The sequence below is a fragment of the Budorcas taxicolor genome, chromosome 10 (assembly GCF_023091745.1).
Source record: "Budorcas taxicolor isolate Tak-1 chromosome 10, Takin1.1, whole genome shotgun sequence".
In the NCBI taxonomy this organism is placed as follows: Eukaryota; Metazoa; Chordata; class Mammalia; order Artiodactyla; family Bovidae; genus Budorcas; species Budorcas taxicolor.
Window position 1 is genome coordinate 32,622,946 of NC_068919.1, and position 23,119 is coordinate 32,646,064.

At 44.1% G+C, this 23,119-nt stretch overlaps 1 protein-coding gene across 1 annotated transcript in view; it reads right to left on the minus strand.

Moving 5' to 3' along the window:
* The window catches only part of RASGRP1 (RAS guanyl releasing protein 1), a 75,344-nt gene that overhangs the window by 22,917 nt on the left and 29,308 nt on the right, over positions 1-23,119 (minus strand). Inside the window, exons 3-5 of the mRNA XM_052646770.1 lie at positions 9,672-9,777; positions 602-664; positions 110-241 (exon numbers count right to left, since the gene is read on the minus strand). Of these exons, the coding sequence (XP_052502730.1) occupies positions 110-241; positions 602-664; positions 9,672-9,777 (301 nt within the window). The remainder of the gene's footprint in view (positions 1-109; positions 242-601; positions 665-9,671; positions 9,778-23,119) is intronic.

Sequence of the window (23,119 nt, forward strand, 5' to 3'; positions counted from 1 at the left end):
CACTGAACCTGCCTGAAGGCTTCTTGGGTCACAGCAGGACACAGAGCCTTGCTGAGCAGCCTGGGTTATATTACAGGAGGGAGGTGGTTTTGAAAGATAGGATACTCACATTTGTGTTGTGTCAATCAGGCGGCAGTGGAGCTCCTCGCCATTTGCTTTCACCAGTTCCTGAAACTCCTCCATGGTGCTTGCCAAGCTGGTATCCATCTTAAACATGATCCAGAATTCTGTTATCCAGTACCTACATGGTGGGAGTCACAAAATAAGCCAAAACTGAAGCCAAGGACTCACATTTTGGTAGGTTCTTCCCACAAGAAGGACTCAGAAAAAGATGGGCTGATTTGTCCTGTATTTCTGGAAATAAAGACTATATATTTCTCTCTACAGAATATATGGAGCTGGAGCGGGGGTAGGGGGAAGAGAAGAAAACCACCCACTGACAATCAGCTGTGGGTCCCCACACGTGCCCATATCAAATGCTGTGCTATGCTAAAGTGAATCATAACCTGGGAAGCCATGACAAAAGGTTTAGGCCCAACAACATGTGGTTCTTTTGTTTCACCCCACCCCACAAAGTCCCAAATGTATGCAGAAATGTTACCTTACAAAATAGCAGATCTTCAGGCAAAGCCCTGGTGAATTCTTTGCCAAGGCATCCTTATAGGTAGGGCTGTGGTTAAGGGAAATGGAAGCCTCTGTTATAGAAACCAAGCAACTTCTTATCTTTGGGAGATTTGCTAAAACTGCCCTCCCCCAGCCCTCCTAAAATTTTCTTTTAATTAAAATGTTTTCTTAGGTCTCTGGACCTAGGATAAAACCAACTTGATGTGTGTAGCTGTATGCTTATTATCACCTAGAAGGGCGAAAGTTGTGACTTTATCTAGCCCATGCTAAAGTGGCTTATGGAAGAATGCCACAGCATCTCCTCTACAGAAGGAGGAAGTCACCAGCACAGCAAGGCACGAACAAAGAGATCTGTAAGAAGTGAAGAGAGGCCTCTGCCCACAGCCAAGACTAGGAGTCTAGTCTGCCAGAGAAAACAAGCTAAAAAGAAGAGCCCCTTCTTTTCTTTCCAGCAACTGATTTAAAACAAAAAACACCTTATGCAGTGAATTAGAAGAAAAAGAAGGAATAAATATTCAGATATAATGAAAATTCAAGCAATAATAGGAAAATGATATGCATAGAGGGTGTCAGTAGACTGATCTTACAGGTTGTAATGGCAAGTCACAAAAAGTCATGTGAATGACCCAAATACAGTTGGAGAGCATGTGAAGGATCAATATCATTGGGAATATTCCATGAGAATGATGCCATCCTAAGAACACAAAAGAACAGCAAAGGTCCACCAAGTTCACATGTCTCTAGCGATATAAGCAAAGAATATACATTTATTGCAAAGGTCAAAGAAATGCAAAATCCAATCCAGTGATGAAGCTGTGTGGTTGTACTCTGTTCCATCAACATACTGAGGAATACTATGCGGGCTGTGTGCTATATAAGCCACTGCCCTCCTCCTCTTAAGAACCACCAGAACTCTGTGAATTCCAGCAGGTCCCTGAGAGGACTCCACTGAGCAGCCAGCAGATGTCTCAATTAAGCAGGGCTGAGCAGTCTTCATTCACTGGGTATGCATGTTTTACCCCTTGGAAAACACAGATGTAGATATAGTAAAAGACAGTCTAAAGCTTATTACCTTTTTAATTAGGAAGGAGTCTGTGTATTTTGAAATCGTACATACCTGTAGTATTTAAGAGCATATTAGAGTGATAGCTGTGAAACTTCAATTTGGAATATATAATTTAGGCTTTAAATTTTAAATTCAAACCTTACTAAGTTTATGCATAGCTTTGAAACACCTAAGATGTCAGCTTTACTGTTTATAATTTTAATCTACTGAAGTTAGAAGCCTATTTAGAATTCAGAAAGGTCCTTGAAATAGTTTAAAAATCTAAAATATAAAATTCATAATTATGTAAGTATATACCTATCAATAATTACTTTAAATGTAAATGGAATAAATGTTTCAAACAAAAGACACAGAGTGGCTGAATGAATACAAAAGCAAGATCCACATATATGCTGCCTACAAGAGATGCACTTCAGAATCAGACTGAAAGTGACAGGATGAAAAAAGGTATTCCATGCAAATGGAAATTAAAAGAAGGCCATGGCAGTGATACTTATATCAGACTTTAAAACAAAGACTGTAACAAGAGACAGGAGGACATTACAGAGTAACCAAGGGGTCAATCCAAGAAGAGGATATAATAATTGTAAACATATATGCACCAAACATAAAAGCACCTAAACATACACAGGAAATGTCAACAGACATAAAGCAAGAAATTGACAATAAAACAATAGTAATAGGGGATTTTAACACCCTTATATCAATGAACATCATCCAACAAAAAAATCAGTAGGGAAACACTGGCCTTAAGTGAAACATTGGCTTAGGTGTGTTAAGATAAACAGAGAACATTCCATCCAAAAGCAGCAGGATACATACATTTTTCAAGTGCAAACAGAACATTCTCCAGGACAGATCACAAGCTAGGCCACAGAATGAACCTCAGTAAATTTAAGAAAACTGAAATCATACTCACCATTTTTTCTGACCACAATGCTGTAAGATTAGAAATAAGCTATAGAAAAAAAAATCACAAATGTGTGGAGACTAAATAATATGCTACTATACAACCAATAGATCACTGAAGAAATCAAGGAACAAATAAATACCTGGAGACAAATGGAAACAAACCCACAAAATCTATGGGGTGCAGCAAAAGCAGGTCCCAGAAGGAAGTTTACAGTGACACAAGCTCATCTTAGGAAACAAACAAACAAAAATTTCAAATAAATTACCTAGCCTTAAACCCAAAGGAACAAGAGAAAAACAAACACAACCCAGTTAGTAGCAGGAAAGAAATTATAAAGATCAGCAGAAATAAATGAAACAGAAGCTAAAAACAATAGGAAAGATCAATGAAACTAGGAGCTGTTTTTTTTCAAAGATAAAACTGGTAAACCTTTCTAGACTCTTAAAAAAAATGGAGAGGGCCCAAATCCATAAAATCAGAGATGACAAAGAAGTTACAACGAGTACCAGGGAAGTGCAAAAGATCATAAGGGATTACTACTATATGATGATAAATTTGACAACTTAGAAGAAATGTATAAATTCCTAGAAATGTACAATTTCCCAGGACAGAATCAAGAAGAAATAGAAAATATGAGCAGACTAATTACCCATAACAAAACTCAATCAGTTAATTTAAAACAATACAATGAACAAAAGTTCAGAACCAGATGGTTTTACAGGTGAATTCTACCAAATATTTAGAAAAGAGTGAACACCTATCTTTCTCAAATATTCTAAAAAAAATTCCAGAGGCAGGAATACTTCCTAACTCATTCTATGAGGCCAGCACCACCCTGATACCAAAATCAGACAAAAAGTTCACATAAAAAGAAAATTACAGGCCAACATCACTGATAAAAATGTGATGAACACAGATGAAAAAATCCTCAACAAACATTAGAAAATCAAATTCAACAGTATATTAAAAGAATTATATATGACAATTAATTTGAATTTATCCAATGGGTACAAGGAAAATTCAGTCTCCACAAATGAGTCAGTGGGATATACCCTACTGACAAATTGAAGAATAAAAATCATATGATCATCTCAATAGATGCAGAAAAAATATCTGAGAAAATGCCACATCCTTTTATGATAAAAACTCTCCACAGTGTGAGTAACGAACATACCTCAACATATATGCCACATATGACAAGTCCATAGCTAACATCATACTCGATGGCTGAGGAGCTTAAAGCATTTCCTCTAAGACCAGGAACAAGACAAAAGATGCTCACTCTTGCCACTTTTATTCAACATGGTATTAGAACCCAGCCACAGCAATCAGACAGTAAGAAGAAAGGAAAAATTTAAAACTGTCACTGTTTGAAGATGACATAATACTATACATAGGAAAGCCTAAAGATGCCACCAAAAACTACTAAAGCTCATCAATAAATTCAGTAAACGTGCAGGGTACAAAATTAATGTATTGAAATCTGTTGAATTTCTATATACTAACAAGGAACTATCAGAAAGAGAAATTGAGAAAACAACATCATTTACAATCACATCAAATAGAGATAAAAGACTCATACTCAGAAAACTTTAAGACATGGATGAAAAAAATTGAAGATGACAGAACAGATGGAAAGGGATACTTATGTTCATGGATTAGAAGAATGTTGTTATGACGACCATACTACCCAAGTCAGATTCGATATAATCCTTATCAAAATACAAATGGCATTTTTCACAGAATTAAATAATTCTAAAATTTCTATGGAAACACAAAAGACCCTGAACAGCCCAAACAATCTTGAGAAAGAATAACACAGGTGGAGTTATCATGCTCCCTGACTTCAGACAAACTACAAAGCTACAGTCATCAAAACGGTATAGTATTGGTTTAAAAACAAACGTGTAGATCAATGGAACAGAAGAGAGAACCCAGAAAATAACTTTGAAACTTACAGTCAATTAATCTAAAACAAAGGAGGCAGGAATATACCATGGAGAAAAGACAGTCTCTTCAATAGATGTTACTGGGGAAACTGGACAGCTCCATGCAAAAGAATCAAAATGCACTATGCAGTCACACCATACACAAAAATAAATTCAAAACTGATTAAGAACCTAAAGGCCCAAAACCATCGAACCTATAGAGGAAAACATAGGAAGTATGCTCTTTGGATATGTCTCCTCAGGCAAGGAAAACAAAAGCAAAAGTTAAGTGGGATTATATCAAACTAAAAAGCTTTTGCAAAATGAAGGGAATGATCAACAAAAAAGAAAAGGCCACCTACTAAATGATGGAAATATTTGCAAACAATATGTCCAATACAGGGTTAATATCCAAACTATACAAATAACTCATACAACATTAAAAAAAAAAAAAACTGAGGATCTGAATAGACATTTTTCTAAGAAGACATACAAATGGCCAACAGGCACATGAAAAGATGCTCAACATCATTAATCATCAGGAAAATGCAAATCAAAACCACAAAGAGATCAACTCATACCTGTTAGAATGGCTATTATAAAAAAGACAACAAATGACAAGTGTTGGTCAAGATGTGGAGACACTGCTAGTAAGAATATAAACTGGTGCAGCCACTATGGAAAACAGTAAATAAGTTCCTTAAAAAATTAAAAATAGAACTCCTGGGTATTTACCTGAAGAGAACAAAAACATTAATGAGAAGAGATATATGGAGCCCTATGTTCAATGAAGCATTATTTACAATAGCGAAGGTATGGAAGTAAACTAAGTGTTCATCAAGAGATGAATGGATAAAGAATACTTGGTGTACACGAACACACAATGGAATATTACCCAGCCATAAAAAAGAACAGAGTTTTGCCATTTGCAACAACATGGATGGACCCAGAGGGTACACACTAAGTGAAAACAGTCAGAGAAAGAAAAATACTGTGCTTCATTTATACATGGAATCTAAAAACACTAAACAAATGAATATAATGAAAACAGAGTTATGTGTACAGAGGACAAACAGGTGTTTGCCAGAGGGGAGGAAAGAAACAAGTGAAGGAGATTAAGAGTTACAAACTTTCATTTGTAAAAATAAATGAGTCATGGATATGAAACGCATTGTATGGGGAATACAGTCAATAATTACGTAGTATCTTTGTATGATGACATGTCATAACTAGACTTATTGTGATCATTTTGAAATGTATGTGTGTGTGTGTTGCATTGTATCCGACTCTTTTAGACTCCAGGGACTATAGCCTGCAAGGCTCCTCCATCCATGGAATTCTCAAGGCAAGAATACTGGAGTAGGTTGCCATTCTCTTCTCCAGGGGATCTTCCTGACCCAGGAATCGAACTCACATCTCCTGCATTGCAGGTGGGTGCTTTACCATCTGAGCCATATCAAATCACTGTTAGGTGACACGAACTAACATAACGTCATAGGTCAGTGATACTTCAAAAACAAATAAAGAAAAAGAAATCAGATTTGTGGTTACCAGAGGTAGGCGGTGGGAAAAGGGGGGAATGTAGGAAGGCACTCAAAAGGTACAAACTTCCAGTTATAAGACAAATAAGTACTAGAGATGTAATGTACAACATGATTAATTAACAATGCTCTATAGTATATGTGAAAGTTGCTAAGAGGATAAACTCTTAAGTAATCATCACAATAAAACTTTCATCTATTTTCAATTTTGTATCTATATGAGATGATAGATATTCACTACGAATCATGCTTTAAACCTTAAACTTTTATAGTGCTTTAAGTCAACTTTATCTCAAAAAAAGAAACCTGGAATAAAAAATAAAATCCAAGTTGCAGTTTAAAACCATTGTAAGTATTTAATTAATTGGCATTATTTTAATTAACCAAACATTTTTAAAGGTCCCTTACAAGTGCTTAGAGGGACACTCTAGACCTATGGAAAGAACAAGATTAGCAAGATAAACTTGAACCCCTAAAGAAAAACTATGACTGTGAAATTTGTACTTTTCATAAAAGGAGTTTAACTTAAAAAACCTAACTTTTGATAGACTTATTGTTTATAAAATCGATCCTTAAGGGCATGAAAACCAAACAGAAACACAAAACATAAAACCACACACACATACACACATCAATAAAGATAATCAGTATAAAAAATAAGCCCAGGTAAATGTCCTGAAGTGAACGGTTCCGATCCTTGCCTTTCTTTGGGCACAAAAGGGAGGAAAGAGAATGAGATGATTTTATATTTCTTTATGACACGTGTTACTCATCCCTTCAGTGCAAAGAGAGTCAAGCATAAGGCATATTCAAGAGAAAAGTGTTCCAGAGTCTGTATTTTTATTATCTGATCTAGTAGTTGAAATTTTTAACTTCTTATGAATGAGGAAGGCACACAAAAAGAGCCACTTTTCTTCCAAAACGATTGGATGGACACATGAATCGACACGGTGCCTCTTACTGTGGAGTCTGTCTTCTTCCTGGTCGCTCCCCATCCCTCTCTTCACATGCCTGTTCCCCTGTGCACAGTGCCGGCTACACTGTGCGCAGCAGGGTCTGTGGACCCCGTGGGTCTTCATCTGCAGGCCAAGCCTGTGGGCACCCAGAACGTCACTCAGGAGGGCAGAGCCCCCCAGGGTCACAAAGAGCGTGCCACAGTGGGGCCACCTGAGCGAGGCAGGCGCTGCTTCTCACTCGAGGAGATGAAGCAAGCAGCAGCACGTGCAGGCCACGACTGAGGCTCAGGCGTCTGCGGGGGCAACCGTCATTGTTCGCTGGGAGCTTCAGGCGCCACATCTTCATAGGCAGTGCTGTGGCAACAAAGTACCAGGACAGTTCCAACTGTACCTTACAGGCATCCAAACTATGCAAAGCACATTGTTAAATTTTTCTCCCTCAACCATGGAAAAACAGGAAACAACAGGAAACGATCCAAGCTTTTTTAATGATCAATAAAAAGGACCCACTCCAGTCTGGTGTATTGAGAAGTCTGGCATGGAGGAGAGAGGGTTTCTGAGAGAGCTGAGGACGGAGCAGGCAGGGCACACAGGGTAAGCTGAGGGTCTACCATCCCCCTCTATCTGCAGAGGCTCTGAAGCAAGGTCTCATTTGCTTCTTAGGAAAGTAACTGCAGGGCTGGATAATAAAGGAGGAGGTGGCTGTGCAGATGAGCAGCCCCGCATGGGACAGAGGCCGAGGAGAGAGACTTGGGGCCCAAAGGAAGGCGGAGGCATGGGAATTGAGAGGAGAAAAGAGCTCAGAGTCATTTCTGAAGCAGGAACCCTGGGATTGGGTGACTGGCTCCGTGGGAAGTGAAAGGCAGAGAGGATCATAAGGGCTTTGATGTTGCTGCTTCAGGCCATCAGAGGGGCAACGACATCATGGACTGAAATTGAAAATGAAAATACAGGTGTCAAAGCAGAACTAATGGGGTAGTAGTAGTGGAGGTGGCAAGTTAAGTTTTGAGTATATTAAGACTGAAGTGTCTATAGGACAAAAGGGTCCCAACATTTTTTTAAAAAATGGTTTGAGTTAGAGAAATATGGACTTGAAGGTCATCAGAGGAATGGTGGTGGAAATCTTGGTGATAAATCACCCAGGGAAAGGATAGAGCGAAGAAAACCAGAATGCTATCTCATTTTGAAGGGGTTCTCAAAGAAAAGGCTGGATGGAGAGCTGGAGGCGGGTGTCCCAGGAGAAGGGAGACCCAGGAAGGTGCAGTCCAGAGCCCTGGAAGGAGTTTGGAGAGGTGGGGTGCTGTCAACAATGTCTCTACCGGGAGGTCGCTATAAACGAGGATGGAAAATAAACTACTGGGCTTGACAACCAGGAGGTCACTGGTGACATCAGAGGAAAGTCTGAGTACAGGGGTGGAGGCCACAGTCGGGTGAAGGAGTAAGTGGGAGTTGAGAGATGGGAGATAGTGAGCGTGGACTATTTTAAGAAGTTTGTGCATCACATTTCTAACCCTAACAATGGAGTGAAGGGGAGGCAGGGTTGAGAGTTTATTTTTAGGTTAGGGAGATGTGAATGAGTTTTAGACTGAGGGGCAGGTGCCACTGAAGATGCAGGATTTAAAAAGACAGGAAAGAGGGGAGATAAACTATAGAGAAAGATTCTGCAAAAGTGGAAGGGAGGATAGCAGGGAGGAGGACTCTGGGTCCACAGTGAGGGCCACAAATTAGTCCTTGGAGAACAGTTTTTTCTTTGAGTATTTAATTACTGACACTATTGAGAACTGCTGCTACATGGAGTTCTAGTATGGTTTTAGAACGCTCTGTAGATTAGACATCCATTTATTACCTGTACCTCTCATTACGTGGACTCCTCCAAAGGCCACTGAAATGCCACTGAAAACGGCTTCTCTGAGAGGTTTATAAGCAGGCTTAGGGAATGGATTCAGTCCTGATGGCTTTTATGCTATTGCTGAGTGCCATGAGATGAAAAGGGAGGGCTGGGGAGAGCGGTAAAGAATTAGAAGAGCTCTACAGCATGACTCAGTGCCCAGGACCTGGGCTTCAAGGTGCTAAACAGTCTCACCCCACCTATAGCCCACAGTGTCATCAGGCATCAGAAAGAGAGAAAGCAGTCGTTTTGCCCACCTCACTCAATTTACAGCCCAAAGAAGGTCAGAATCCAGCAGGGTTTGCTTGGCACAGCCAGTGCCTCAGTCTAAAGCAGAAAGGCACCAGCTGCCCTGGTGTCAGGAAACTCTCTTCAAAACCTGGGAAGGTTGAAGAATTAGACAGGAAAGCCAGAATGCAGCACCCGTGTCAATTTGCATGTGATGAATATGAATTTGGATTAATCTTCGGGAAAAGTATTTTTCACTAGCAAGAGCAAACGAAGAAGACCGTGTCTGCATGTTAATCTCTTTGACCTCTTCCCAGAAAAATCAGCATCAGTAACACTGCCTTGTCCAGCAGAAGACACATATGCACACACAACACATATCCCCAGACACGCATGCCATTCCCTGAAAGGACACACCACTCAGGGTCATGCCAAACCGACCAAAATGAAAGCATCATTCAAATTTCAAGATGCTTCTGAATCGATCCTATTTGCAGATTGCTGCCAGGCACTGAGCTAAAGGATATAGAGTGATAACTTTTTGGAGCAGTTCAGCAGAGGAAATGAGAATTCGGTGCATGGTCAGCATGACTTGCAACAGGTGGTTACTTCGACACAGGTTTCCGTCTGCATCTGAAAACACAAAAAGCAGCATCTGAGGAATTAGTTACCCGACGGGACACCTGCCAGCTCTCATCAGTCGTGGGGGAGAGCAGAGAGCAGGCTCTGCCGGCATAGCGCCTCCTCCGTGGCCTCCGGCTCGGCACACCCCTCGCTTCTTTGCTTTTCTTATCCTCCTGCTGCATACTCCCCTTCCCCAAATGCCTGTTTTGATGCTCACTAATCACCCCGCCAGAAGGCGGCAGGATCGTGGGGAAGCGGTACCATTTGCACAGGTACACGAGTCTGCTGAAAGCAGAAGCAGATCCAGGTTTGTGGCTCCCAAAGGGCATGTGGTGGGGGGAGGGAGAAGTTCCTTCTAGGATCCCAGTGAAACGAGTTATAGTCTTATTAGACCACAGTTAACATGCCTTGCTTTTGTAAACTGCACAAAAACATATGACCATATGAATGCATTTCTAGGGCTGGCCCATGATCTTGGAAGGGCTCGTGCCAGAGAGGGGACCTAAATTGCAAGTCTCCCTAATTTCACGGGCAACGCGTCTCTGGATGGGCATAAAGGAGGAAGACTATGGGCAAATGTGACTTTGGGAGATTATGGGTGGGTTTACAAGTACCTATGATGATTTGTATCAAAGAGCATGGGTAGCTTCTTAATTGGGCTTCCAAATCCCACTGGTATCAGACAACAAGATTTTTTCCATACACTGGCACTGGGTATAAAGATTCCCCCTAGAGTGGTTTTCAAAATCTTTTGACACTTGTGGGAGGAAGTGTTAGGGGCTGGTTGTTCACAGACATCTATTCTCTGTCCTCCACCATGGATTGCATCGCCAGTTCCCTTGCCAGTTAATCTATAGTTGGGTTCAGCCATTGGGAAGCATCAGCAAGAGATGGGAGGAGAGGGAAGTCAGGACATTTCTCTCCTTCCTTCTCTGCTTTGGTACCACTTTTCTGACAGCTGCTACAGGTCTCTTCGATAAATGATAAATACTGTTTGGCCCCTCTTTCAGGGCTCCAGCTCTCACTGGGATCTAAAACTATTCCTCTCCCTTGACTTTAGTCCTAAGGATGGAAGCACCCTTTGGCTGTCGACAGTCTCTGGGTATCTGGGTCCAGTATCTCCACTCCACTCTCTGTAAGTAGTGCCCCTTCATTAAAGTGTCTTCACTTAAACTGTGTGAATTCTGTTCCCTCTTGGGAACTTTAATGATTCAGTGGAAAATATCAAATGAAAGAATATACATGAATTGTGTTTTTTTTAAATCATTTTTTGCTCTTTAAAGCACATTATACAAAAGGGGTTGTCACTTTCTAAGTGCACCAAATTGTAAATGAAGGACACAGTCCATCTGGGCTCAGAATTCAGAAGTCTGGGCTCATCTTCAAATGGTGATCTAAAGTCATAGTTCATTGACTACAATGACTACATAGTTCATTAACTACTTGTGAAAACATAAGGAACCCTGACGAGATCACTCCCCTTCTCCTCACCACATCCACCAGTTCACCTGCATTCTGTTACTCTTACTTCTCGCCTTCCTCTGTTACCATGGAAAGCACTTCAGAAGCCAATGCCTCCACTGAGCTCTGAGGATCTTTTTCTTAAGGACAGTGACACCATCTTTGTCCACTTTCTCTCTCCAATATCAACTTTTCTCTCTCCTGGTTTACTTCCATTGGCATTTAAATATGCACCAGAACCTCCTATTTGAAACAAAATGAAATAAAGCAAAACCTGAAACCCTTGTCCACTCTAGCCATCTCTCAATTTTGCTCCCCCTTTCAGTAAAACTTCACTGTCATCTATTTCTCATCTCCCACCCCCTTTCAACCATTCCATTTTTGACTTCTACTTCCATTATCCTACTAAATCTTTTATTTTCAGGGTCACTGATCAGGTCCATATTGCTATATCTAAGAGTTCATTCCTCTGTCCTCATCTTACTCCATGACTCAAGTTGCATTCAATCCAACCCAAGCCAAGCTGACAGCTCTGTCCTCCTTCCTGAACACTCTCTCCTCTTGGCTTCCTCAGCATCACACTCTCTCAGCTTCTCTCTGTGCCTCTTGTTCTGTCTCCTGTTCCTTTGCTGAGCTCTTAAATGTCACCATGCTGTGGCTTACTCCTCCCACTTCTTTTCCTTTTCTAACAATTTTTAAAAATTAAAACTTAAGTTTTAAATTTACAAAATTAATTTATTTCTTCTAGGCAGGGAAATTCATCTATAGTCCTTTGGGATAAAATACCACTGATATGCTTGTGACTGCCCAACAGACATCTTCAGCCTTACTTGGTGAATCCATATAGATGTCTAATTTCAGACTCAGCTCATCCAAGCAAAATTCTTGACCTCTCCCTTCCCCAGTTCACTTCTCCTCCATTCTTCCTCATCTCAAGAAATGGCAGCACAACCATCCTTTCACTTATCCAAACAGAAAACCTAGGGGTCACCCTTTATTTCTCATTTTCCCTCATATCCAATCCATTAGTGAGCCTTGATTCTACTTTCAAAACAGGTCTCAAACCTCTCCGTGTTCCCGCATGCTTGCCACCATTCTAGTTGTGATCATCACCATGGAGACCTACTTGACCTCCCTGTTTTCACTGTTATCCACCTACCCACCATCTGTTTTCCACAAAGCAGCCAGGAGTGAGCTCCTAAAACCCACAAATCAGGTCATGTACTTAGTATGCTTCAATGGAGCCCATTACCCTTGCAATAAAGCACCGACTCCCGACTGCAGGCCACAGAGCTCTCCCCATTCTGGTTCCTTTCAGTCTTCCGTTTCATTTCATACCATATTACTCTTCTCCGTACTCCTGTCTATACTTCCAACGTGCCAAGCTTATTCCTACTTTGCATGTGTTCTTTCCTTCAATGTGGCCTTTCTTCCCTTGGACCATTCACGTCATTCACGTCTCAGTTTCAACGTCACATCCTCAGAATGGTGACCCTTAATCTACCTCTGTGCCTGTGACCCTGCCCGAGTTTCTTCAACGTCACATCCTCAGAATGGTGACCCTTAATCTACCTCTGTGCCCATGACCTTGCCCGAGTTTCTTCAACATCACATCCTCAGAATGGTGACCCTTAATCTACCTCTGTAGCCGGGACCCTGCCTGAGTTTCTTCATAGCACTTACCAATGATCTGAAGTTATCTTTTTTATGTGTTTAATTTTCATTTTCTGAGTCTCCACTAGAATACAAGCTTCATGAGATCTGACCTTGACTGTTTTTTTCATAACCATATCTCTAGGGTCCAGAACAGTACAGATACATGCAGTTACTTACAGAGTAAATGAGTGAACTATACCAAACAGGAGACCCCTTAACTTTTCATGTTGCTTTGGATATTGTGTTTGCTTTTTTCATTAGCTATTTCATTAATGATACTTAATTGTTGTTGTTATTCAGTTGCTAAGTTGTGTTCAGCTCTTTTGCAACCCCAAGGACTGTAGTCCGCCAGGCTCCTCTGTCCATGGGATTTCCCAGGCAAGAATACTGGAGTGGGTTGCCATTTCCTTCTCCAGGGAATACACCCAACCCAGAGATCTAACCTGCTTCTCCTGCTTAGCAGGCAGAATTCTTTACCACTGAACCACCTGGGAATGCCCAATGATATATAATATACACACTTATTTTCTTCTTGGCCACAGCTTATAAAGTTACAATTAACAAAGTTATAATTTGATAAATCATTTTTAAGAAGTATTTATCTAGCCTGTTACAGTTTTGTAAATCTTTCATTACTTGTTCTAAACTTACCCTCTGGTGAGAGAGGGTTAGTACGGCTAACTCTCTGTTTTCTAGCCCACATAATTTCCGTAATATATATCTCCTGCCACAAAAATTCTGTAAAACAAAACATCCCAAAATTCAGTGATGGAAAACAATGATCTTTTATTTTCTCAAGTGTCTGTAAGTTGGCTGGGGGCCGGCTGATATTGGCTGGGCTTTGCTGGGGCTCCTCCCCTACATGCCCCAGCTTCCCTGGACCAGTGGGCTAGCCATGGTATGTTTTCATGGTGACGGCAGGGTGCTGTAGGGTAACTGGAACTGTCCAAGGCCTCTATCCTACCCTTGGAGCGGGCATGCTGTCACTTCCCCTTTATTCTGCTGGTCAAAGAAAGTCACTGATGAACCTCCAGGCAAAGGGCAGGAACCTCAAAGTCACATGGACAAGATCACTGACATGGAGAAGGCAAAAAGCTGGAGGAGGGGACAACAATCCACTCTGCCACAATTATGGGATGTAAGTGTTCAATTTGGCATCTGACAACATAGCTGTTATAATGCACCTCTCCTCACAGAAGCAGGAGTGCTCCTATCCCCATACATCATGGCACAAAGTGGGAAGGTCTGAAACGTATTTGTAGGGCGTGCATCAGAATGTTCACAGGAGTCATGGACACAATCGCAGATGCACTCAGTATGGACAGAATCTAAAACCGGTTCTCTCAACTGTTCTTTGTGGTTGGCAAGCATCTTTCCAAGGACTCTCACGTATTAGGGAAAGGGGCTTAGACGTGTCCTGAGTCAGATCAAAACATATAGAAAGATATAGAAAGATTCAGGGACCCAAATAGGTTTATTATGGAGAAGATTCAGGAGCGATATTAACGTTATCTTCAAATATTTGTAATGCTATGTGTAGGTGGTTTAGACTTCTTCTGTAGGGCCACAAACTGTGGAACCAGAGAGGATGAATAGGAAAAAGTGACAGGAAAGAGAACTGGGCATAACACAGGGTGGAAAAGTTCTAACCCTGAAGCCTGCCCAACAGTGGAGCCAGTCCCCTCACAGATGCATTCAAGACGAGGTGGGCCAGGACATTTAACCACATCACTGTATCTGGCTTAGCAGCTGCTATTTACTGAAATGAAAGTAAAAGTGTTAGTCACTCACTTATGTCCAGCTCTTTGCGACACCATGGACTGGATGCACTGTAGCCAGCCAGGCTTCTCTGTTCCTGGAATTCTCCAGGCAAGAATACTGGAGTGAGTTGCTATTTCCTTCTCCAGGGGATCTTCCTGACCCAGAGATCGATCCTGGGTCTCCTGCATTACAGGCAGACGCTTTACTGTCTGAGACCTGAAGTCCTACTCAATACAAGGGACTCTGCTAAGTACTTTAACAATTTTACTTCTAATTCACACAACACATCTAATGTTGTCGGTCCTGCTTATAATTTATAGCTGAGAAAATCAACACACAGAGAGATGAGTTCCTTTGTTCTGTCTGGGTCAAAGGGACAACGGGTGGAGGAGCTAGGATCTGGCTGCTGGTTGGTTTGATTCCAGATCCCCAGCTCTCCATGACACTGCACAGCCATTTGTCAGAACAGGGAATTCAAGTATGAAAAAGTGGAAACGGCTAAAGTAGATAAGCTTTATGATCTCTTCCAGTCCTGAGGGCTACAAGACTAAGAGATACCACTGGCATATTGGATTGGAACCAATTAATGCACATTTGAAAGGACAGCTTTTTGCATCTGACGATTTCTGAAAAACTCTCCTATATGCCTTGGTGGATGGACTCTGATCATTCAAGTTGCCTTTAAAATAAGAAGGGTGCTGTGCCTAAGACTCACAGTCATAGTCACTCTCCACTTGTACCTTGCACTCTCCTCTTCCCCAGGGTTCTGTGATGCCCCCGCCCCCCACACTTCGGGCATGTGTTAATCCTCACATGTTCTGTGGGAGGGCGGGCTGGCAAATGGTAAGGCCGGGAGGGAGTGACTCATCCAGCAAAGGGAGGCAGAGACAGAGGAGGGAAGGTGCGTCTCGGCATCTCAGCCGACACCCCGCTCCTCTGTGCCCCCTTTTCCACAGGAGAACATCCTGGTGTGTGCATTTGCCCTCGTTCCCACCGCTGCCTCTCCCTGATGCGACCTTCAACATCTGTATGACTGCATCAAGGAGGCACTCGCCTCCTGTCCTCATCTCAGAGAGCAGCGCTTCTTCCTTCTTGAGGGGAAGAGCCTCCCTCTGAAAGGCAGATCTCAAAGTGGGTGATCCAGGGGATCACCTCCCAGTCTTCTGGATTTTATTTTGATAGTTTGGTATAACTGCTGTAAGCTGATTTAAATATTTCAGTGAATAATTTAATTTTGTTTGCAGCCTTAGGCTTTTGAAAAACACAGGATGTCATACTAAAAATTCTAATAAGTGAAATGTGCAATGCATAATAAAATGTGCATATTTTCTCATTTCCATCTGCTTCTCCTTCTACTTCAGAGGAAGCCTGCTCTAAAAGGTTAACCTCAGTGGGACATAAAATGTCAACCTTACGTACTCCATCACGCGACCTGAGGAGCAATGTGCGCTGCTAGTCAAAGACCCACCCGACCTGTGGTCCATCTGCTCCACAGAACAAACAGGAAAGCCATGTGGCTTCTAGAGACATCTCTCTGTGAGCCAAAAACGGGGTTTCCATCCTTCGATTCAGTGCTGGCAGCAGCCACGCTTCATGGGATCCAAGCATCTCAGGGTGGAAATGACTCTAGCTACCTTCCACCTCAACCTTCTAACTGATGCACGACCCCCTCCCCTAAAGGCATCACAGGTAACAGGCCCTACCTGTACCCTTCCAATGACAGGACACAACTCTCTAACTACTCTACAGAGCAACTTTTCACTCTATTTCAATTAAAAACATTTTATCATTAACTGACTCAGTGCAAGGTATGGTCCTAGGTACCAAAGGAGGTATGAGGAGCTACAAGAAAACCCTTGTACCCAAGGAGCCCAAAATCTAGTGGGGAAATAAGACACACACTCAAGATACTTGAACATCATCTCAGGCGGTCTATGCTAGAGGTGAAACCTGTGAGACCATGCTGAATTGGTGGTAAAATTCTGGGGAAGAAGAAACCCTATCCAGTCGTGGTAACTCGGGAAGCATCTCTTGATATCTGAAGTGAGGTGACCCCCAACGTTTCAAGAGGCCATCTGGTCCAGCCCTCTGCCTCTCGGTTGGCCTGTGGACGCTGTTCTTCCTTTCTGTGGTTTAATCTTAAATAAGCTGTTTGCCTCTCAGGGTGACTATCTTCTCCCTGGTGATGAGACTCCTGTGAGAACAAAAAACCTGCAAAGGGCTGCATTCTAGGCCCCACTTCTTGCTGACAAGGGGTGGGGGCGACTTTCCTACGTGACGGCTTATCTGGGGGGTGAGGTGGGAATGACTCATTGCAAGACGGACATAGAACATATCCACACCACAGAAACTCCAGAGCAGAGTCTCTTTTCCCCCTCTGTTTTGGTTACCATGGAAATCTCTTGAGTGTGAAAGGGTTTGGTAGCTCAGTTGGTAAAAAATCTGCCTGCAATGCAGGAAACCCTGGTTTGATTCCTGGGTGGAGAAGATCCCATGGAGAAGGGATAGGCTACCCACTCCAATATTCTTGGGCTTCCCTAGTGGCTCAGATGGTAAGAATCCGCCTGCAATGCAGGAGACCTGGGTTTCATCCCTGGGTTGGGAAGATCCCCTGGAGACAAGAACGGCTACCCATTCCAGTATTCTGGCCTGGAGAATTCCATCAACTGAGGAACTTGGCAGGCTACAGTTCAAGGGGTTGCAAAGAGTTGGACACGACTGAGCGACGTTCACTTTCAAAGGCAGAAAGTCAGAAATTGGTATCCTGAGGGTAAGAAAGCTGTCAACACTGGGTGGGGGCGGGGCACTGGGCTTAGTCGCTCAGTCATATCTGACTCTTTGCGACCCCATGGACTATATCCCACCAGTCTCCTCTGTCCATGGAGATTCTTCAGGCAAGAATATTGGAGTGGGCTGCCATGCCCTCCTCCAGGGCATCTTGCCAACCCAGGGATCAAACCCAGGTATCCCGCATTGCAGAAGGATTCTTTACCAGCTGAGCTACCAGGGAAGCCAACACCAGGTGTGCTGAAACCAGAGGCCAGATGGTGGTAACGGGAAAGCTTGCATCGGAAAGCTGGGGGGCAGGGTTAGAGCTAGAGCCTAGAGCAGGACTGCCTCTGCTCATGCAGATCAGTGAGTCCAGAAACAGAAGAGGCTGCTCCACATAGAACCTGCCAGGCACACCCAGAGTTCTGAAGGGACTACAAGGCGATACATGTTCCAAAGAAATGAACCCTCCTTGACAGCAAGACTGTTATACTCATCAAATCCTGTCTGGAGAGTGCAGAGAAACTGGCAAGCTGAGAGCAAGTTTACTGGTGTGTTGTTTGCTTGGTGGGTTGATGTAGAGCCTAGAGCTGCAGCTGGGGCAGGAAGTGCACGTGAAGAATGTGGTGGCACGCACATACGCTGAATTCTCAGAGCTCCTGCTACCTGAGCAGCTTACGACATGTGTCAGTGCCACCTTAATCTTTCTTTCTGGTCCTCAGCCCCTCCAGATTTGTGGGAAGACTACAATTAAGAGAAAGTAAGTGATTTGCTAAGAACGGAGTCTCACTTCACAGGGCAGGTGTGCTAACCAGCGTGGCTGCTGCTGGGGATGCGCTGTTTAAACAGCAGCTCTCCTTGGAGAGTGAGGGGGACTGCAGTGTTTGCAGATTTCTGTGGTGTTAACGCTCCCTCTATGGCCAACGCCAAGCCACCAGTATGAAGTCAGGGTGGGGAGCTGGGAGGAGAGGCTGGCAGTTGGCTCTCAGGCCGGGTGCAGCTGCTCCCAGATGCCATGGCTGCCACTCGCACCTATGGACCTGGGGTCAGCTTCCTTCCTACCTGGGCATCTCGTTCCCAGTGCTCCCAAATTCACTTTCCTCCTCAATCCTGATCTCGTGCCCTCTGGGCTTGCCTGGGATTAACTGACCAGTTAATCTCTATCACTGCAGGCCCTGGGAGGAGAGGAAGACATACGGGAGCACCCTTTTAGATGTCTTCATTGTAACAGTGACTTCTTGGAGTGCTTACAGCTCTCACCCAAGGATGAGCATTTCAATGTAGAGTGGGAATTTGGGACAAGGGAAGTGCCCAGCTGCCCATGCCTTGTTCTGGGTCCCTCTGGGGTAACTTGGTACATCATACCCAGACCCATAGTGAGTACCCAGACCACATGACTGAGAAAATCTAGGTCTAGTTGGAATATTTTCCATTCCTTGGCCCAATATACTGTCCAGGAGCTCTGAAGACCTTGGTTACAAGTAGGTTTTAATTACTTATTTGCACTGACTGGAGGACACCATGATGCAGGACAATACAAGGCCTCCATTTAACCATGACCTGCAATTTCACACTTTTGCAACAACCCTTCAAGCAGCATCCCACCCAAGTGGGAAAGGGCCGGCTGGGCTCATGTCTTCTCAGTGGGGCTGCTGACAGTCAAAGTCAGGGATACAGAGGACAGGAAAACCTGGCTCATTGATCCTTAATTTCATCTAATCAGGCTTCTCTCAACTACTGTCCCAGATAGGCCGACCTGGAGGCACGTTGTAAAGGAAAGGGACTGTATTTGCTTCCCATGAGTTTTTGGATTTATTCACCATCAGGGCTGGGGAGCAGGAGGTGGAGAGGGCGTTCAAGTTGCCTAGCATCTGGCTATACACACCCATCCGTGTACATGCACAATACATGTACATGCATAACACGTGCACACACAGCTGCCCCTGACACCCCCAGAAGCTGGAGAACCCTTAAACCCGCCGCTTGTCCTGACAACACGAGGGCTATCATGGGCACCATTTGGCTAGGATGACCAGACCCTGGAGAGCCTGTGGCCAGTGGCTGCACAGGTGAAAATGCCCAGTCCCCTGAGAGCTCATAGCCCCCATGTGGCCCACCCCTCTCTCCTCTTGCAACAGACTCTCCACTCCCTCAGCCAAACCAGTCAGCCCCGGGGACGGTCCTCCCTGGGCATGGCTCTTCTTCGAAGCATGAAGCTCTATGTAAAGGATGACCTAGATTTCTTGGATGAGCGACTGCAGTCTATAAATGTCTAACCATGCGCACAAAATCGCCTGAAGTGGAAAAGAGCTTTTAGCTCTATTGCCTTGACTGAGCCAGCCAATGGCCTTCCTTGGGGACTGCAGCCTCCATCCGGACCGTCAGGTCTCAAGAATGAGGGGTCTGAGAAAAGTGAGGGAAGCTGCCCTCTTTGCTTCTGCAAACTGGAGACAGTCTTGGGTGTGGGCGTGGGGAGGCTGCACCAGCACTAACAGGCAAGCGGTGGAAAGATGCGTGACCGGTGCTGGGCGGGCCCGTGTTGGGACTCTTGGACGAAGCTGTGACTGCACATTCTAAAAGCCGCTTTGGAAGACAGCGCCAACTGAATACCCCGGGTGGGTGGCTGTTCCTCCAGGGAACATCCAAGTCCCTGGGGAAAATTGGATTATCTGGCTAGGTAGAGACGCTGGGATTTGAGTCCTTGGTGATCTGCTGTCAACGCAGCCTACTTGGCTCATGACGTGACTGTCCCCCGACAGGAATGTGCCTGGTGGGGAGTGGATGGCAGTAGGGACCCAGCTCAGCTTCCCAAGGAGGATACAGAGAGCTGCCCACAGATGGCTGGAGGCAGGCCAGGCAGAGAGGGGATGGACCCAAGACAAAGACACGACACAGAGGAATCTGGGGCAGGGCACACTGTGCGCTCCTCTTGCTCACTGGAGCGTGCTCGTATTGCTGCAGTCTTGTCTGCTAAACCCTGGGCCTTTTCTGGGGCATGTTTGTTGACAGGCTGAATAGGTATTAAGAAGCAACTTGGAATGTTCCAAACATTGACTCAGTGAAATAACACAAGGCCTGAGACTTACTGGATAGCCATGAACTCAGCCTTCTTCAGAAAGTTTTTCTCAATATTGACTTGATCCTAACAGCCACCTAGATAACCTCATTCCAGTGTACCACAACGGGGCTGACAACACAGTCTCACTGCAAACTCTGCTTTCACCATAGAAACTGTCCTTGGCTCATAATTCTCTGCAGTGAACAGTCCTGGACAAAAACCATCATCGCACCACCATGTAATCAAGAGAATTGAGCAAAGCCTTCTGTAATCAGATAGAAGTTATTCTGAAAGCCTCCTCACCCCTTCGTTGGTTGTAGTTAGGATTAAATTACCTTTGATTAAATATAGGAAAATGCTTAGTAATCCATTAAGCACTGTAACGGTGGTGACTATCCTTACTTCTCTTGCTGGATTTGGAACAATATTTTGTTTTTCTCTTTGCTCCTGCTAGGCTTTGGTTATTCCAGAGTGGGACAATGATTTTTCATGAAATACGTCTTTATAACCAAAACTGAAAGAGGGATCCACAGCGGTTGGTCACACTGTCCATGCCCATGAGATGGGGCATGGTTTCCTCTAAGCATGGTCCCCATCCATGGCCGAGGGAGCAGGGGCGTCCGAGTTTCTTTCCAGTTCTAGGTTCTAAATGCAACCTGTCCCTCAGGCCCTCAAGGTCTCAGAAGGGTTTTTCAGGGTTTACTGAGGTACTGCAGGGAAATCTGCATGAGGACCCATGACTTTGAAACAGAGAACTTCACAGGTGGGTAAGGAACTTCTTACTACAAATGAAGCAAAGGAAAACAACAAACTGCCCTTCAGTCAGGTGCCAAGAGCCAAATAAGAAAACATTTCATACATCCCCAGTCAAGAAGCAGGGCTGTGCCACCGACTTACAGACAGCTAAAACGCAACACTGAAACTCTCAGGGCTGGTGTTAATTGGAACACGCAAGAGCCAGGAGCAGTGTTTGGTACTGCTGGAGGAAAAACATCTAATGGGAACAGATGAACTACATTCAAAGTCTCACCTGACTCTCTCCCCCTTGCTCATTGTCTCTCTCTTTCTCTTGTTGTTAAACACCCACAGAGTGTTTCCTGGATACCAGGCAATGTCCCGAGAGTCTTCACATGTGTCAACTCTACGAGATAGGTGGTACTGTCATCTGATAGATGAAGAAACCGGGGTAAGGTAACTTGCTGGAGTTCAGCTCCTAAGCAGCAGTCCTGGGATCTGCACCCAGCTCCCGGCCCTGGGAGAGCTCTGTCATCTCCGAGCCTCCACGTGCTCACTTGCAGAGGAAGAGCTTGATAGCATCTTGCTTCCATCCCTCTCAGCAGAGAGATAATCAGGAGATCCGTCAAGATAAGGAAAGCGCTTTGATATCTTTTGGGGAAAAACAAGGTCCTGAACTAAGTCCAAACCACTGTGATATCTGGGTGACTGGAAGGTCACAAATGCCTACGCTGCCTGACAGTCGTCACGTAGTGCCCAAGCCTTCACCGCACTGTTGACGTCCTAACAGCGTACATTTATGATCGCTTTCTCTCCTCACAGGTTAGCTCATCTCACACCAACTCTGCGGGATGAGTATTATCTTTATTATTCGATAGATAAAGAAACAGAGAAAGGTGAGGTGAGCTGCTTAAAGGCACACAGTGACTTACAAGTGGTGAAGGTCTTCAACTCAGCCCCACCCTTGCTGCTGTATCCTCCTGTCAGTCACTCTGGGTCGTGAAGATTAAAGGCACCTCCTTTCTGTCTCAGCTCTGGAGGGTTTCTGGTGCCAGTCTACCTGGGAAAGTAGCTGAGCATCCCCTACGCCTGTGGGTGGGCTAGGCTATTGCAGTGTAAGCTCTGATCGTTGTTTTTTTTTTCTTTTTTGTAGTACAAGTGCCTGACCTAAGCTTTGATTGCCAAGGCGTCCATTTCAAAGAGGCGACCTTGGAAGATGGCTATCTCGCAAATAAATGCACTGCCAGCCACAAGGCTAGATAAAAAGCCAGGCTGCCGACTGGCTCTCCACCCCAGGCTCCTTGGTTTTAGAGACTGTGGTTGATTTCAATAACTGACCATTGAGCTACTTGTTTTTCCCTTTCATCATGCTTTAAACTCCAGCCCTATGTTTAAAGTTCAGCAACGAAGAGAGAGACCTGCCCCCGCCCTCAATCCCAATAAATGCAGAACCCCTGGCCTCTTGCTCCTCTTTTTCTTTCCTTCCTTCCCTCTCTCTTCCCCTCCTCTCTCCCTCCCCCCCACCTTGCTGTGTGGACTGCCTCTGGCATGCTGTGTAATTTCCAGGTCTTGTAAGTAATAAACTTTTATTTTTTCAAAGTTTCCTGATGGCTATTACTGCACGGTATCTTGTACTCATAATAAGAACCACACAGGCTGGTCCAGCCACAACACTGGTAGCTGACAGCCTGAGACACACACAGAGCAGCCGTGACACAAGCGTTCTAGTTTTCGCCACACTCACGCTGCTCCGTTTCACGCGAAGAAACGGACTCGAGGACGGCAAAAATGATCCATCGGTGGTCTCACAGTTAGGAAGGCGCAGGAAGGGGCTACAAATGATTGTTCTGGTTACTTTCTCCAGGAATACAATAGTACTATTATATTTATAATATGAAATATAATATTGTA